The 18067-nt window shown below is 37.0% G+C and overlaps 1 protein-coding gene across 15 annotated transcripts in view; it reads right to left on the minus strand.

Moving 5' to 3' along the window:
• Positions 1-1546: 1546 nt before the first annotated feature.
• Positions 1547-18067, minus strand: part of LOC149300576 (transducin-like enhancer protein 4) — a 61737-nt gene continuing 45216 nt past the window's right edge. For 7 of the 15 annotated variants that reach the window (XM_089485157.1, XM_089485156.1, XM_089485159.1 and 4 more), the window contains 12 exons: positions 14030-14149; positions 13270-13323; positions 12959-13111; positions 12198-12327; positions 11479-11672; positions 11108-11184; positions 10066-10315; positions 8916-9163; positions 4590-4737; positions 4196-4346; positions 3347-3423; positions 1547-1654 (listed from right to left, as the gene is read on the minus strand). In XM_089485157.1, coding sequence (XP_089341283.1) covers positions 1547-1654; positions 3347-3423; positions 4196-4346; positions 4590-4737; positions 8916-9163; positions 10066-10315; positions 11108-11184; positions 11479-11672; positions 12198-12327; positions 12959-13111; positions 13270-13323; positions 14030-14149 — 1710 coding nt within the window. Of the gene's footprint in view, positions 1655-3346; positions 3424-4195; positions 4347-4589; positions 4738-8915; positions 9164-10065; positions 10316-11107; positions 11185-11472; positions 11697-12197; positions 12328-12958; positions 13112-13269; positions 13324-14029; positions 14150-14857; positions 14875-18067 lie in introns of all 15 variants that reach the window. The other 8 variants (XM_089485151.1, XM_089485149.1, XM_089485152.1 and 5 more) reach the window with 5 other exon arrangements.

Below are 18067 nucleotides of genomic sequence, written 5' to 3' on the forward strand. Positions count from 1 at the left end.
TTAGGCAGATTAGTATGGAAACTGTATATTGCTAAAAGGACTAAAAAAGCACACCTCGCTCCCTTCGTGTACGTAGAATATTTGATCAGAATTCCTGATCGCCTTTAATTTTAGAAAAAGGAAAAGAGGCCGTAGACGCTTTTTATTCCACCTAATGATTTGGCCGAAGCCACATTTGCCATTATCCGTTTGTTTTACTTGTCTGAATGATGGAAAATGAGTGCGCGCTAATCAGTTACAGCCATAATTTGGCTATGAAAACGTAACTCAATGTGAACAGTTATCAGGCAAAGATTACCCACGGATGTTAATGAATGTATTATTTTGTCAAATCTGTCAACGACTTCATTATGCAAAACATTGTTCCAAATGTTCCTTTTACTATGAGGTAATGCTTGGGTTGTCAGCCCTGCCTTGTCAGCTTGCTATAATTGTGGGGCTATGTATTGTACTTTTATATAAATAGTAAAACCTTGATGTTTATATTGCCTTCTTCGTTTGCCTCAAATAAGGTTTGGCGCCATTTGAAAGCATTATCAACAAGTTTGAGCATCTCTTTCCAAACAAAACTGAAACTTTTAGGTAAAGAGCCTGCCAAGGTTATCTAAACAGAAAGTGAACGCCAGACTTACATTAACCCCTAGGTTGCTAAGAGTGTCTTGTCTCTTTCCTATTAACATTACTGTTAATATTTACCGATTCATAATCCCAACATGATTAAATATTTCTAAAGCTGTTATATTAAATAGAATTTGTATGCACTTAACACAGTTTTCATATGCAAACGTTTTAATAATCACTCAAGAGCTGAATTTTTGTCGTACGTGATCAAACAAATGATGACATATAAGAATGACTCAGTACTTCACTATCACTGTGGCCCTAGTCCAGGAAAATGCAGGCTTGCCTGTACAGTGTATAATAAAATCAGTGAGATAACCTAAAGGTTCCTCACCCGTTAAATTATGCCATGCATAGGGCCTGACCAGTCCTTGTTGGAGAAACCTGCCACTGTTGGCCCTTCATAATGAACAGTGAAGTGAGTGAGCTGAAAAAAAACTAAACTGCCGACTCTCCCTTTAGTGAATAAACCTCAAAGTTTCCCGATTATTCCATTAAGCTACTATGTTTAATTAATAATTTATACAATTTTAAAATTTAGCATAAAAAGATACAAAAACTCACCTTCATTTCCATGACCATTGAGCCAGTTCACTGGTTAAAAAGTCTTCTTTACACAAAATAAATATATTACAAGTATAATACATAATTAAAGAACTGGAGCCAAATAATACACTCTTTCCACGTGTATTCTCATAAGAATCATCTGTAGATTTGGTATCAAGTTTCTAATAAGCATTCACAATTAAAAGGGTGCCTTGGTAGTCAATAAGGTAGAGGGAACAAAAAAAAGAAAAAAAAGAGAGCACATTTATGCCTTGTGGCAGATATTTCCAAGTCCTTGGTTTCAGGGAAAAAGAAAAAAAAAGTTGAGATTTTACAGAAAAAAAGTGCTACAAGTTAGCGTCCGGTTGGCATTGTGTCTCTAATAAATAACTTCATAAACTGTAGCCTTTTTATCCCCCGATCCTGTGACGATGTATTTGTCATCTACGGAGATGTCGCAGCTCAGCACAGACGAGGATTCTTTGGACTGTGTAGGGAAAAAAAACCCACAATTGATGATCAGGGAGGGCAAACAATAAGGGTAACTGATGCGTGTATAAGAGAGGTCTGGTTAAACAGAGAACATGTAATACCTAGCAAATTAACAAACACTGGATTTCCAGCTGCTAATGATTGTGTTCTAAAGACTGAAATGTAATACTATTTTCCAACAGTGTGGGCATCCTTTATTGTTATCATCTAATGTGATGTAATCGCTTGCTTTATGTATTCATTTTTGACAAAAGATTCCTTACATTTAACATTTTTACAACGGGAAATGTTCAATAACAATTCAATAAAGTGAATATGTTTATGGCACAATTGGCTTAATGTAAAAGTAATTCTATATCATCGGAAGGCATTGTTTAAGGGACTAATGAGTGAAAATATAGCTCTGCAGGATTACACAAATGTTTGTAGAATTTAATGGCAGACAATTAATATTAATACATTAAAAGGACAGGTTTAGGACAACATTAGAACTCCTTCACCAACCACAATACAGGTATTTTCAAAGAACTATCGGTTCCGTGGCTTTTAGCAGGACTAGATTTATTAACTTTGTTTCTCAATAAATGTAATTGTTTCCAAACAACATAAATGGGAATCTGGGGCAAAATGCCATAATTAGCATTTTCTAAACAAGTTATAACAACCCTCCCTTCTCCTCACCAACTGTTACAAATAATGCATGAATCAGTCAACCACAATCGGCAACTTAACAATTTAAGAATTAACCTAATGAAGGGAATAATCACGCAGATCCCCAAAACAGGATGTTAAGATGGCTTCTCCCAAACTGTATATTATAAGAGTTAGGAAGAATTGCTATACTATTTTTTTTTTACTTTTATATGTTATCTTTACATTTAAGATACACACAGGCCAGATTCTTCTATTAGAATTTAAAAGATAATGGCGTTTGAAAAATAAACGGGCTCGCTGAAGCTCCATAAACTACCCTTTTTCAGGGTATCTCTTAGAACCGTTCATTTGCTATTGTAAATACTTCTGTAGCTCAGTTTAGATAGGCGACACTGAATATCACTACCAGTATCGTAACTCTGCATCAACTAGCCGATTGTATATATCGTTCCACTATAAAAACTACAGGTTAAGTAATCAGGGTGCAGCCTTACTAGGGATTGGAAGTCTTGCATTACAGGATCATCTTGCCAATCATGGCACAATGGAGTTATATTGATAGTGAATGCGTTTTGACAGCAGCTAAGTAGTACATTGTTTAGTCACACAGAAATGTATACTACCATTTTTCATAACTAGTGAAACATAGCTTTAAGCGTTTTATTTAGTTACAAATGTCTAGAAAAGGCGTGACTCGCACATTTTAACAAGTGTACATGTTAGTGGAAGTACCTAGTGGTGTTAGAAAAAGAAAAAACTGAGTGAATGATTATGAAACATGGGGCGAAATAAGAGCATGTGGTGCAAATCTGGGCCTGCTAGCGGCTAATTGATATGAAATCTGTTTTTGTGCAGAAGTCATAGTATGGCCATATACCTATTCAACGCTCAGAAATCCTGATTTCCTGATTGTACCATTCAATGGGTCGCTAGGCGACAAGACCACTTATGAAGCGTTCCACCAGAAAAGCTCTTTACAAATGGCCATGTAATTTACATTTCTGGGAAATAAATGACAAGGTATAACAATTACCTGGAATATACTGGCTCCGTACGGTGTCCTCCATGCATTTAGTAGGTTATCCTTTCCAGTGCTCACAAACCATTTACCTGGGGGGGGGAGGAAAGTATCTTTATGAAGAGGAGTTCAGCAAATATCTGAGCTTCCTTATACCCCTACACGACTTGCTTTAAGTTTAATTATGCTAGCAGCTGACCTGTCAGACCTTTTATAAATTGTTAACCACATCCAAAGGATATCCTCAATATCTGTTAAATAATATACTGGGCTGTTTCCCGAAGGGGTTAGCTGAAAAGGGAGTAACAAGTCTAAAGCGATTTGTTGTCCACCAAAGGATGTGCTGTACATAAAGTGTATGACTTCCAGTTTTATCACTCGGTGTCAGTCTCGGCTATGAGAGCATGATAGCCGTCCTACATTTATTTTAATGCCAGATTAAATAAAGCCAAAACGTTAACGTTAAATATTTGCATCATGTATAACCTTTATACTTAAGGCATGATTAGGATTTTATCAAGTATATGATTCAACTTCACATATTGAGTACTGCAATTCACAACAAGAAAAGAACTCATAATATCATATAGGTGAACTAACAAATGTATATGGTAAACGAGAGCATCATTGTGGACACTTGCTTAGCACAGTAAGGGTTAAGAGGGGCAACCAAAGGCTTTTTAAGGTAATGTGTTCACTTGGATTCCAATGACTTTACACAGAGCCACCTTATCCTCTGTAATCCTCTAAAAAATTCATGAGTAAGAAATCAACACTTTGGCACCAGTGGTATAGCCGGGGAAGATCAACAGTGTACAATGGACAGTGTCCTCGGAGGCCAAAATAAGCAACATAAATACTTACCACAGTGGGCAAATTTAAGGGAGAGTACACAGCTCTCATGAAGGTGGAGTTGGTATTTGTCTGGTTTGGTGACGTGCAGAACTTCCACATTGCTGTTTTCCATACCGACAGCCAGCCATTCACCAGTCGGACAGTATCCCAGTGAAAAGATCTAAGGAAACAAAAAAAACCCTCTTATGTGATACTTGCCTTTGATACCTATTTGACAAGAAACAGAAAAATGTTCATGGAATTGGACTATTAGGACAATCTAAGATTAACTGCAAAGATGGATTTTTTTAAAGAAGTTGTTTTTAATGCAATCCTAGTAACGAAGACTGTTAGCTACCAGTTACTTGCTAGCCTTTTTTTTGTTAAAGTACTTGCTACGCTTGCTCTTTTGTGATCCTTATACCTGTGATGTGAAGTCATGCTGCTGGAGTTGCCGTCCTTCGCGTAGATCCCAGGATCGTACGGTGTTGTCCAAACCTCCCGTCCAGAGTTTGGTGCCATCATTAGAAATGTCAATACAGCTGGCTCCATCTGTGTGGCCCTGGAATTGCCTAGGAGAAAAATATATACATTTTCAAAGGTGTGAAAAATAGTGATTTGCTCTATAAATGTAGAAACAAGTGGGCCGGGTCCTCTTAGCTGCAGCGAGTAGTGTTATTAAACTTACAGTTGTATGTAACATAAACAGGACTATTTTAGAAGTAGTATAATAACAGATGATGCAACGTCTGAGATGTGCAATTATACAATTTTCACATTTAAGAGCAATCATTCTCTTAAGTGCAGGTCCAATTATTGCTTTCAATGAACAAATGTAAACAAAGTGACTGCGCTAAAACTTGTGAAAATTTGGAAAGCAGACAGTTTGAACAGAAAAAAAAGCATTTAAATTCACTTCAAAAGATCACTGAAGCCAGTTATAATTTTGGGTGTCTAATATTTGGGTGGACAATGTCCAAGTGAGCAAGGTAGGAAAAATAAAATAGCTGCATTCAAAATGTTATTCATGATATTTATTGTACAGCTGCACTTTAAACTTCTCAATAAAATAAGCATTTATCCAAAATGTTTCCTAGTTCTATACTTCAAATTATGTCCAAGATTCCTACGTGTGAAAAGAATAATTAAGATGGCTTAAGTCTGAGCTATTATTCCCTCCCCTGCATCATTAACCTCAAGGCCACCATAAAAATATGGTACTTACGCTCATCCTATCTCCCAAAGTTAATTTTTATAGTCCGCGTAAGGCTTAACCTCACCTAATGCACTAAGATTGACAAAGGTTGGGTCAGATCCTGTGGGATTCCACTGGCGTAAAAGGCCATATTGCTTGCCTTTTACGCCAGTGGAATCCCTCAGGATCTGACCCAACCTTTGTCAATCTTAGTGACTTATTGTCTCCCATTCTGAGCATCAATTCTTAGTACATTGAGAGCATCCCATGTAAAACTCACTGCAAGATGGTATGTAGGGAAAGTTGTAAAAGACAAGGTAACCTAATATGAGCATTTTAAAACCTACAGCATGATGTATAAAATGGAAAATTAAAATATCTTAGGGATGTATTTATTAGCTTTGATACACAAAGCAATTGCTAGAAAACATACTTGGGGTACAAGGATGAAAAGACTTGGCCTTTATAAATATTCTTATTGAAAACCCTGCTCTCTTCTAACAGATCCAACAGCCTGAGAGGTTCCACGTATCCCACAGTCAATCTGATAATGCCATAAAGCCATTAAGGGGGAAGCCCCTAGGAAAATAAATAGTGTTGCACGCAGTAATGGAGCGTGGGACTGGAGAAAAGTCGGATTCAGTTTTATGTTGCTGCAATAATCTTAATTTATCTATAAACCAGAGGTCACCAATGTGGGTAGTCCCAGGATCTCTGGGCGACATCCCCCTACTTAAAATCCTGAGCCGTTCACGGCAAAGCTAATGCAGTCTTTTTCCCAGAGACTCATTTATCACGCTTCCTTTGTAGAATAAGACACAGGCATTCTATAGTCTACGACAATGCAGTATGAAAAGTGCGTTTGCCTATGCTAACAGAGCTAAAACGCGATCAACAAACATTTGTTTCATAACCAAAACCGACAATGTTCCAAATCTGATACTAGTAATAAAAGAAAAAAAATTGTGGGAGATCTTCAAGAAACTGGTCCTGCTAATAGGTTACCTAACCAATGGCAGAATAATCATCAGTAACTAGTAATCAAGCTACTGCATATAACCATACATAAAATAAATCACTATTTCTACACGTCTACCTTAACCCCTTAAGGACAATGGGCGGTCCCTAAACCCATTGAAAACAATGCATTTTGAGCCCGTACATGTACGGGCTTTGTCATTAAGGGGTTAAACACACGCATATGGAAATTGTGAAAACCATAGATTGTAGAAAGTAATGAAATGTATTCTATTTGCATCACGCCATTGCTTTTAAAAATAGAGATTACTGGAGGGGAGTTCTCTGTACACCAGAAGGGTGTCTAGCCTAACATCTGATGTGTGACATATGTATATACACAACTGTAATAATTAAAACAATGAAGGTAACAGATTGAACTTATCACAACATTACTCAATCATTGGTTGCAATAAAGGAGACCTTGTGTTAGACATTGTATAAAGGCAGCGACGGAACAATTAAAGCAAGGAAAATCTCTTTTTTTTTTTTTTAAATTAGCCCAAATTACAGAAATCCAACATTATTTGGGAAGTTGTTAATTAGTTTTTTTTTCCCCAACTAAGGTGAACATGAGGGACTGAAAACTTTGGACGGCTGTAAGCATATTTCCAATTCTAGCTTTAAATCACGATCCCTCGTTTAACAACGGCTTCTGTAGCAAAATCTTCAACTTGAAGATTTTAAACGTTGATGATTACAAATATGCAAATAGCCAACATTAATCGCATTTTCTTTCGGTTCATGTAAAAGTAGATACCCGTTTTTCCTCTATCCTATTAACTGGAACATTAGAAGGGAAAAAAAGGAAAAAAGAAAAAAACAGGTTTGTGCTGACCTAGAACAACCAGAAGCCAGAGGGATTAGCTATCATAGAGCACATTAGCTTCCCAGAGTCATAAATCACCCTGCATGCTCCTTGTTTTTTTTAGATGTTAACCCTGAGCTGTATCTGCTTATTTCATAAAATTTAACCCTACAGCTGTAGCACACAGTCATGGTATGACATCTACAAATTGCGAAAATAGCTCTATGTGAAACATACACAAAGGCCTGTGTTCCCTGAGCTTAGATGAAAGTCTTGTCAAGTTTATATTTTAATAAATCTATACTGAAATCAATTGTTGAACGGTCAGTGCTCGTGAACAATAGCCGCTGGCACTCCAGAGATAGCGTTCTGGTTGAACAGGAACAAACACCTGCTAAACAATAGGACCTTGATGGAGGAAATAGCGCGTCTCGCAATTACTTAAAGACATGTCCTCATATATCCTACTGCTCAGACAAAACTTCCTGCCTTTATTCCTGCGCAAGCATGGTATAGCTCACAGTTGATCCATATAGCCCTTACCAAATGCTGCAGGACAAGACGGTATTTTTTATTTTTTTTTATAACTGGAAGGATATTTTAACTTTTTTTTGTCTTTAAGGTTCTCTGCATTGTAAAAGCCAGCGAGCAACTCATCAGGAAAAAATATATACATACTGACGCTTTCCAGATTACATTGAATGTGCTACTTTGAAAGGGTTAAATCGACAGCAGTGCATATTACATAAAATACATTTGCTTGTTTGCTTAATCTAATGAGCTGTTCAATAAACAGAAAAAACCCAATCTTGACTCAAACAGCATTTTGTTGTGTCCCATTATACATTACAGATATGTAGTTTTGTCTATAAAAGATACCCAAGAAAATAGAGTGAGTGTCAGGAAATGTGGCAGACATAAGATAACAAGCTATTGATGCTGTGGAAGGTCAAGAGATACCAGCACACCGGGCGCTTAGGATAACAATTGATATATTGAACTTGAGATGTACAGACCAGCCTGATAAATACACCAAATCTTAGCAGGGCACACAGAAACACATTTAGGTCAGTGCGATGGGTGGTCATTCATCCATTAAAGGCACAGTACACGTACCCGAATAATAGACGCTTGCCCGACATAAAGTATACATGCCATACTAAAAGATCCAAATAATATTTATGCAGTGTATTTAAAGAATGTTCATCATGAGGCACAGTATATATATTGTAACGCTTGAAACTTTTGTGTTGCATCAAAATACGTTTCGAGCAAAGAGAACTCCTGCTTGGAATGTTATGTCGTCCTTTAAAAGCCACAACTATCTACACGTCACCAAAAGGTCATTTTTTTCTCTTTCTTAAACATTTGATCAATAGCAAAAAGCTTTAGTGGCATCAGATAAACACAATATCATTGCAACATATTTGTGTTATGGATTACCAGGAGTATTCCAAGGGCTTCTTATCTGGCACCCATAAGCATGATAATGATACATGCATTGAACAACATAGTGTGTAATAGATTACTTAAGAGACCCTCTAATTTCTAAGCAAGTGCTATATATATTCCTGTCACGGAACTTCTGTTATGGAATACTCCTACTAGCAACAATTTCCTATTAATTTTTACTATTTGAACTTAAACAGGCATAAAAGTTGCTCCTAGCATATTACAAGTACCACATCTCACTGTTCTGCTTTAAGCCAACAAAAAACGTTTTCTCCTACCTTACGAGAGTCTGGTTGTGTAAATCCCACACTGCAATGTTTCCATCACTACAACAGGAGAAGCAGACCTTGGAATCGGGGCTGATAGCCAGGGCATAGCAGGCAGGAGCAGATGATGTCAGCTCTGCTTTTATCCGTGGGGTAGGAGCTGCCAGGTCCCAAATGGATAAGGTGCTGGCTTCTCCTCCGACGATAAGTGTGCGCCCATCAGGGAGCAATCTGCAGGAACGGATGTAGTTATCTCTGTTCTGCAGAGACAAAAGTCATCAAGACATGAAATCAGCAAGTGAAAGCTACGAGGCCAACAGTTCTGGAGCCTTTCATCAATCGCGAGTTCTCATGAGCTTACTGTGCTGATTAGGCTCTCCGACAAGGTTAGCTGTCTCGGTAGTTTGTATCTAATCCATTGGGGTATATCTAGCTGCTGCTCGAAATTTCACTGGTTATGAGTTAAACGTAACAGTGGAAATCTCCAAAAAGCACAGCATTCCCTCTTGATTTTAATGAGCCATTTGTAGTTATGACAATGATAAAGTAGATTAATGCCAGAAAATTACATGACATTAGGCAAGTATTTAAACTTGATCTAGAAAATTTACTGTTGTGAGATAATTCATCTTAATTAGCATCAAAATGTGAAGCCGTAATGCCAACCAAAACTTTTCAGAGCTGAACTCTACAACTTAGTCTAAATGATACATCGTTCAATGTAAATGTCAATAGAGTAATTGCAGAAATACAATCTCAAATTCATGTGCAATATTTTCCCACTATCCTTTTACTGGGAAAAAAAAGCCTTTAGAGGATAGAAATTCTGTATTAATAAAACATAACTAATGTTAAATTATACAAAAATAATACTCCCTTGAAACTGATTGCAAAAAAACAAAAGGTTTGATATATATCTTAAATATGTTTCGATAACCGAATAATTTGTAGCGCACTCTAATTAGTTAGCGCCCATCAGAATGGTTTTGACCAACTATATGACGCAAAGGTCACATTTTGCAACGCCAGAAAGTAGCTTTACTAATGTTTAATAGGATGTAGCAAGAGTGGTGGAGAGCGGGCTTTGAGAGTAAAACAAAACTTGGTGATGGATATAAAACAGTATATATTATGTATATAAATGCGTGTGAAGTTTATTTACCAAGCAGTCCAGCTGAGAGACGGGGCTTTTGTTGCCAGGGTGGCTAATGTCCCAGACTTTGACGCATCCTTTACCGCCAGTGTACACGTGCCTCGTGGGGTTACTGATGGTAACCGCGCACACAACTTCACCATGATTTAGAGTGTTTATCTGCCGTGCGTGCCGAGGGATTCCTGGACCAATCAGAGCATCAGGAGGGAAAGGGACCGGCTGCATTTGACCATCAGCACTCACATGGAATGAATATGCACTGAAACAAAAAATAAATAGAATTATTGGACTGTAGGTCCAAGAGCATTCATTTTACTTAATTACAACATAGGATTTAAAACAGCAGCTCTCTATTTTTTTGGTGCACCTCCACCAGCTTGAGCCATGTCTAAGAGCGCAAACCCAATGTAAGAAATAACATGCTAAAGTGAATAATTATGGTATATCACAAAAATGTAGCTCATTGGCTGCTGCTGAACCCAAGCAATGTGCACAAAGTAATAAGGCAGGTGAGGCATATGGTATTTGCAGTCTTACAACAGCTGGAGAGCTACCTGTTTGAGTTGAGTATACTATATAATAGTAATACCATAATGTAAAAAAAACAAAAAAACAACATTGTGCATCCCACTTTAATTACGACCACTTTTCAACTCTCAGGCAGACAGCATGTGAGGACATAAAACGGGGTGCAGGTAGTGAAATAAATAGAGCTTTGCATTTCCATCTCAATCTGTAGAGGAACCAAGTCCAAAATAGTTCTACCCCTCCTAATCATGGTTTAACTATCTTGACCCTCTGAGTTTTCATTTTAATGTCATCTAGTGGGCTACAGAATAACAATTATTTCTTAAACAGTGTGTGGGGGGACATCTGCTGATTGCACCAGCGACCATTTTAGATCTTAAAAATTAACATTTTTAAGCTAGGAAAAATATTGTGCTTTTAGGAGAAGAAAATCATTAAGAACCACACTGTATGTTCCAAAAACATCTGTACTTAAAAAGCATTATTGGTTATAGTTAATAAAACTAAAATTAAAAATACTCACGGCTTGCCCCCTGGTATTCCTGTTAGATTCGGAGGCATACCCGGAACACGCATATGATGGTGTGGGTCAAAACCAACCTAAAGGATATAAGTAAACACAAACATTTCTCTCCATTAAGAAATATTTACTAAGAGACAGAAAAATCCTCTAATGCCAGGAGAATCTAGTACGTCTAAAATGTAAAACAAAAGTAAAGAGAGTGGTTTTACTGCAGTTTTTTTAGGGGCTGACACTAACATGCCATATATGTGGAGCAAAAATGTTAATATTTAACATTTTATATATACATATATTCATTAACCTACATAATGTAGACAATGCACCAAGCACATTCCATGTTAAAAAAAGAAAATCATAGTTCCAACGCTTACCACTGGGGATCTTCCATAAGCAGCGGCGGCGGCAGCAGCGGCTGCTGCCGCGCTCATTTGTGGGGAGATATTGTGGAGACTGGCGTAAGCTGCTCCTGGACTAGTCAGCTCTCCATTCATTCCAGCATGTGGCACAATTCCAAAAGGAGTAGGGTAAGGGCAAGGAACTGCCATAGGTGTCCTAAGACCTGCTGCTTGAACAAACAAAAGAATACGGACTGTAGATTATACAGGACTACACAATGCCAAAGTAAAAATTGTCAAAGGGGAAAGCCTGCAGGAGGAAATGAAAATGGGTGATATTATAGAAGCTTTGTGAAGGGTGGTAGATATCTGCCAGAGACTTCCAGAAGAAGACGTACAGGTACAGGGGATTCAACAAAGTTTAGCATATGCACACCGTTATCCTAAAGAATATATAAGTAAAAGTTAAAACTCAATAAAATAGATGTCATTATTATATGCATATAATAATCTGGAGGTTTAGTACACTGGCTTTTTTATGTAATATCTATCACAGAACAATAGAATAGTGGCTGTCTGATATAAGCAATGTTTGCCCATCTGTGGCTTTCCTTAGTCTTTTTATTATCCTCTAAAAATTGTTAATTCTTACAGGCAGGTGGGCTAAGGTATTGATCATGTTGATAAGAAGATGCAAAGTGAGGCTCTGGTTCTGCTGCCAACGTAACAATATCTACAATCAAACTGCAACTTACTTAATGGGTCGACTCCTGGTGGTTTGCCGGGCACAGGCCGTAATCCGGTTGAGTTGCTGCCAGGTGTGGGGGCATCAGTTCGTGGAGTGGGTGTATTAGACTTTGAAACAGGAGTAGTAGACTTCTCATTCTTTGAGACCGTGAAGAAATAATAAAAAAAATACAAAATAATCTTTTATTTTTGCTAAAAATACTTTTAGATAATAAAATGTGCAGGAGTTACATCAGCCAGTTACCGACAAGAAAATGATCCTTGGCTAAATCAAAAGATACAACATGCTAAATGATTCAAATCCACCCAAAAGTAAACAGTTTATTGACTTTACGGTTTACTCTACAGCAAACCTCAAACACTCACCCTGCTAAAGTCAACAACCCTAATGGACAAGTCATAACATATGCGGTTTTGAATCATATCTTTCAAGTACCTATTCATAACACAGGAGTGTACAGCAAGACTAACTAGGAGCATGAATGGAAACACACCTGTATAGTATACAAGGTGGGGGGGGGGTAATTGGCATCAAAACCTGTCAAGCAATCTAGAGTTCTGAGGTCACTAAAGTGGAGGAGCTTACCCAAAATATTACCTCGCAGAAGTACTATGCTATTCAGTGATATTTTAACCAATGTGATGTTCGCAAACCTTAAGAGTAACAAAGTACAGAAATATATGTTGCATATCATGCAAATCATGTTATCTTCTCACATGGGATATAATAAAACATTGTAACATGTAAGGATTTTATTAAAAATCTTACAAGGCTATGTTCTTTGGACTTTGAAGAAGGAGTACTGCTTGAGGATGCAATAGAGGCAGGGCTAATAGGAGCATCTTTCTTTAAGAGTCTGGCTTTATCTAAACCGTTCTCCCTTGGAGAATGTGGTGGGCTTCCTCTAGGTGAAGAAGGATCCTTAAAACAAAAAACAAATAAATACAATTAAAAACCAAGAAACTACTAGCAACCCTGTTAGTTATGTGCTAAAAAGTTCAGTGGTACTTCTACAACGTGAGCACATAGTAAGAGAGTTCAAGCGAGAGCAAACATTAGAAAAACAGCAGAACACACACCTCATTGGAAACATCCACCACCAGGTTATCATCACTTTTTTCACCATCACTGTCCTGCATGGAAAATAAAATACTCCTCATGAAATGACAATGCAGAAATAGTAACCAGTTCAGGACATGAAACAAAGAATACCAAGGACGTTTATTATACAGAGTCTGTTCATGACATGCTGTGTTGAAAAAAAGTGTTTGTGGACACAGACTAGAAGCCTATATTTTAATTCTAATTAATGTAGTAAGTGAACATAACTACTTATTTCAACACTGTATTTTGACCCTAGAAGCCACACACAAAAACAAAATGTTAATCTACAACATAGATATTAAATGACAGCTCACGTTGTAATTTAAGGTAATGTTCTAGCGCAACATATAAAAACCCAAAATAAACAGACATATTGCACGAAATCTCCTAACTACTCCCGAAACAAAAGTGCCTGGCCTGGTTCGGTTTGTCCAAATACTCCCTAGGGAAATATTTGCATACTTTTACGCTCCTTTAAACATATTTGTTTGTCAAAGATAAAATATGTGCTCGTTGGCTACATTCAAACTGAACAACAAAATAAAACAATGGCTAAAACTAATGTGTGTTTGAGATTAGTTGTACGTACTGCAGCTAAATGTTATGAAGCTTCAGATATTTTAATGCTATACTTTAAGAATGCCATCTACTCAAAACCATCGAAAGCCATATGGAGTACAGCAATGGTTACAAGCTATATGGATTTACATCAAAATGCAATCCTTCCGTACTCACATAACGGGCAGCAATGTCTTTTTCTTCAGTCTTCTGCTTTTTGCTCTCTGAGGAATAATCGGTTGAATTCCTGTGTTTTTCTGAAGTTCTGAAGCTTGCCGATGGTGATACAGAAGAACTCTGAAATATGACACGTGACATACTAAGACATCCTGTAACCTGGTTTCATACGAAGACTTGTTTAGCGTGTACAATATCTCCATAAGCTTCTAATTCAGAGATGCTTAGTCAGTTAGCAATTTAGGTTGAAAGAAAAAAAAAAAACAGTCCACCAAGTTCAACCCTTCTACCTATTCATTCTGGAGATATTTGGTGTAAAACAAAAGGACTATTAAATATTACAGATCTTGGGATCGGCACCAAAAGGGTATTATGACTAGCATAATGATTACTTTTTCTTAACCTTCCGTCCTCTATGCCTACAATCTATCAAGTCAACCAATGGCAGACAGCAGCTGAACAAGAGAGGATAAATAACTTAATGAGGTGGAATAATCACGCCAATCTTAGGCTGGATTCAACTGTCTAACATATTTCTATCATTGAATGGCATTTGGATGACAATATTGGCTATGTTTTTCAGGGCACATGTTTCATGTGTTTCTGACCAGCATATATGAAGTCCGCTGCTCTTTACTAGAGGCAATATTATTAAATATGTGCCAAAATGTGGACCACTACTTTGTGTTTATGTTATTAATATATCAGCTTGCTCAACTTTAGTCAAATCTGAAGCTCATCCACGCGTACACTGATTAATAACATCTTCTAGATGTGTTGAAGTGTAAAGTGGTAAATGTGGTGCAGTCTCTATGGCAACCAATAGACCGTTCCAGCTGGCTGCTCTAAGATGTAGTTTCCATCAACCCTTGCATGTGTTATACTGCACGTTATTAACATTTCTGTCTTTCTTATTTGGATCGCTCACGTTTCCCCTTCTTTTCGCTTACTATATGAGTTTTAGATACAACGCTGATTATAAGTTCAGTTTCACTCCTTTTCCGTATGACTGACTTTTTCATACGTATCATCTACTTTATAAGCGGTTTGACTAAATAATTATTATTTTGAGGAGAAGTCTACATCTTTTTTCTCTCATATACCCGTAATCTATCTTCACCATATTGAAAATACAAGTAAAAGAAAAAAAAGAAAAAAAAGAGAAAGAGAATTAAGTGCCTGCCGCGCATCTTTGTAATTTGATTAATTTTCTGATATCCTTGGGAAAATAATTAGTGGATTTCTATTTGGCATGTTCATATAAATCCATATAATCCGTACCATGATATTAACACATAGTATCCTAGGAGTTATTGAGTTCTCATTCATTGTCTCTGGAAACTGTGTCAAGAACTAGTCAAGATTTCTGAAATCTAATGAAGTGCTGTATTGCCAGTATAAGTCAGTGGGGAGCATTGTTCATAATGGACTTAAAAGAGATGTCAAATCGCTCCACTGAAGATCCTGTGGAACTAACTGCTCCATTTAGCTTGATAAAAGAACACGCTGAAATGACCATTTGCAATTTGTAAAACAATATATGCTGTACTCCATTAAGTACACGAGTGCATGGCTGTTCCAATGGCCCACTGAACATGGAACAGTTCTGAAACACTCTGCCTGGGCGGAATGTGGTTCTTACTAAAGAATGATCAGCATTCAACCACATACTTTAACAATTATTAATACACTTGTTAAATATTTTAAAAGACCGGTTGCTAGACACCATGTTTAAATTTATAAATAAAATAAAAAACAACTTTCAAATCACCTGTTTAAAAACTAAATTTAAGTCAAATACTGCACCCCACAATATTGTTGCAGGCTTTCTATATCTGGTGACATATTAGCCAGGACAACGCCATCAGCCACCCCCTCTGCACTGCGATCCTTCTTCTAAGCGCAGTGCTATGACATCATATTCCAGCACTATGGCTTTTAAGGATGTACAGGGTTCGGTGTAAGTTAACCATGTAGGCTGTGCCAACTTTATTACATCACTGCCAAATATATCTGAAACTGACTGCACAGATGTACTTTCTATATGAGCTGTACTTTTGCAAGCGATCTGAACTGGCAATTTTGTGTTGGCAACACACATATTTACACTAATCAATAGAACATGTAAAATAGATTACAAGATAACTGTGTCAAGCCTTAGGGCTCTACCCTAGGGATAGAAAAAGTTGTATAGAAGTTATGAGCCAGACACACAAATCAGGGAGCCAGCTTTTATTATTTATTTAGGAACCAGAAAAGGCTCAGAGATTAACATGAAAAGGCAACAAAAAGTTAGGAACCAGATGTAAAGTCTACCTACTACCTGACTCCTGGAATGAAACATGCAATCTCCCTGATTTTTGCTCTTTTTTTTTTTTTTTTTAATTTAAATTACATTTCATTACTGATGCAGGACACAGGGAGATATAATTTCATGGTTAGTGGAAAGGAGGAGCAGCAGGAAAGTGTCATACATAACAATAAGTTCCATTAGATGTATTAAATTCATCAACATTTGCATATTAGGTGGCAGAGTATTATTAAATATTTTTTTATTTGCTTTTAAGATGACAGGTCTATAATAACTGGGAAAAACGCCACAACAGTACAATGTTATATTTAGGTGGAGTATGCGATGGTATGCCGAGATAGTATGCCAAAGTAGGAGAGAAAAAAAAAAAAGTGTTATTCGGTAAGCAGCTATGGGGAACAGGCACCCATACAACTAGGGAAACGGCTAAATGAGCATTAAATGATATAATATTGAAAAGAGCCAGGGGACAAGCTTGCAGAGAGAACGTTGAGTTCAGAAGCTCAAAATGTTATTGGAATTAAAAAAAAAAAACGAGTGGCTTGGAGACAACATAATCATAGTAGGAGCCAAATTGATATGCATACCACATTGTATTAACAAATGGCTTTTCTCCACGAAATAGCAGAAAACCATACATACAGGTAACAGAGAATAAAACGAATTTGCAGAAGGATTGAGAAAGGCATACAAAGGAACCTCAAAATACCACACATCTGCAGAGCTCACAAAACAAAATGGTTCATATTCTGGAGGTTAATGCGATACGAGATAAGAATCACCATACAGTGCAAGCACTAAGTTAAAAAGCAAACATCTGACAAAGAAGCAGTCATAAGCCAAGGAAACCCATAAACTGCTGTTACAATACACATTTAATATTTTATGGTAGGTAAACATGTCAACTATATTTAATAGATGTCCTAACTGTAGGTTAAGAACCTTTTTTTTTTTTTTTCTTTCTTACAACTTGTCAAAGCTACCTGCGCCACAAGGTTCCTGCACACCAGGGGGAGCCAAACACTATAAGCTCCACACCAGGGTGAGGACAGGCGGAGACGATGACACTCGCTTGTGTGTCGACTTCTACTATCAAAACATATTGAAGCTGCTCTGCCGCTTTCCACTATTGTTACAATTGAGAGTACTATACAAAAAAATATATATATTTAGACTAAAAACCCTAATCCTAATGTTTATACTATAGGGAAACCCAGTGGTTTTTCTGGACCCATTATTCTTCTTCTCTTTTATGGTGTCAGTAACCTATTGTAAAGTTGCTGATTGCTGTTGATTCGTCCAGATAACCCTTGTACAAATATCTATCTATCTAGCTATCTATATATATATATATATATTAATTGGTATTAGTTCTTGGTGTCAACTTCCCAGAGCTGAAGTTTAACTAATAAAAAAAAAAAAGTACAAGCTCTGAATGGAGCGAGACCAAATTGATAAAGAATATTTTCCTCTATGCATGGCATAAGAAATGAACTATGATAACTATAAAATATAAATTATAAAAATATAAAAATCATTTAACAAAAAACTGCTATAAACTCAAATGTATTCAAACTTTCTTAATTCCTGAACGTTAATGGCCACACTGAACTAAGGCTGTTTTCTTCCCTGTCCATAAGCGAGATAGAAAGACAATAAAATAAAATAAAAAAAAACCACTCCCATGGCCCGCTTGCATTAAGAACCTGTCTATCATACATCCTGCA

The sequence above is a fragment of the Sceloporus occidentalis genome, unplaced genomic scaffold (genome assembly GCF_023333645.1).
Source record: "Sceloporus occidentalis isolate IW3139 unplaced genomic scaffold, rSceOcc1.0.p SCAF_24, whole genome shotgun sequence".
In the NCBI taxonomy this organism is placed as follows: domain Eukaryota; kingdom Metazoa; phylum Chordata; class Lepidosauria; order Squamata; family Phrynosomatidae; genus Sceloporus; species Sceloporus occidentalis.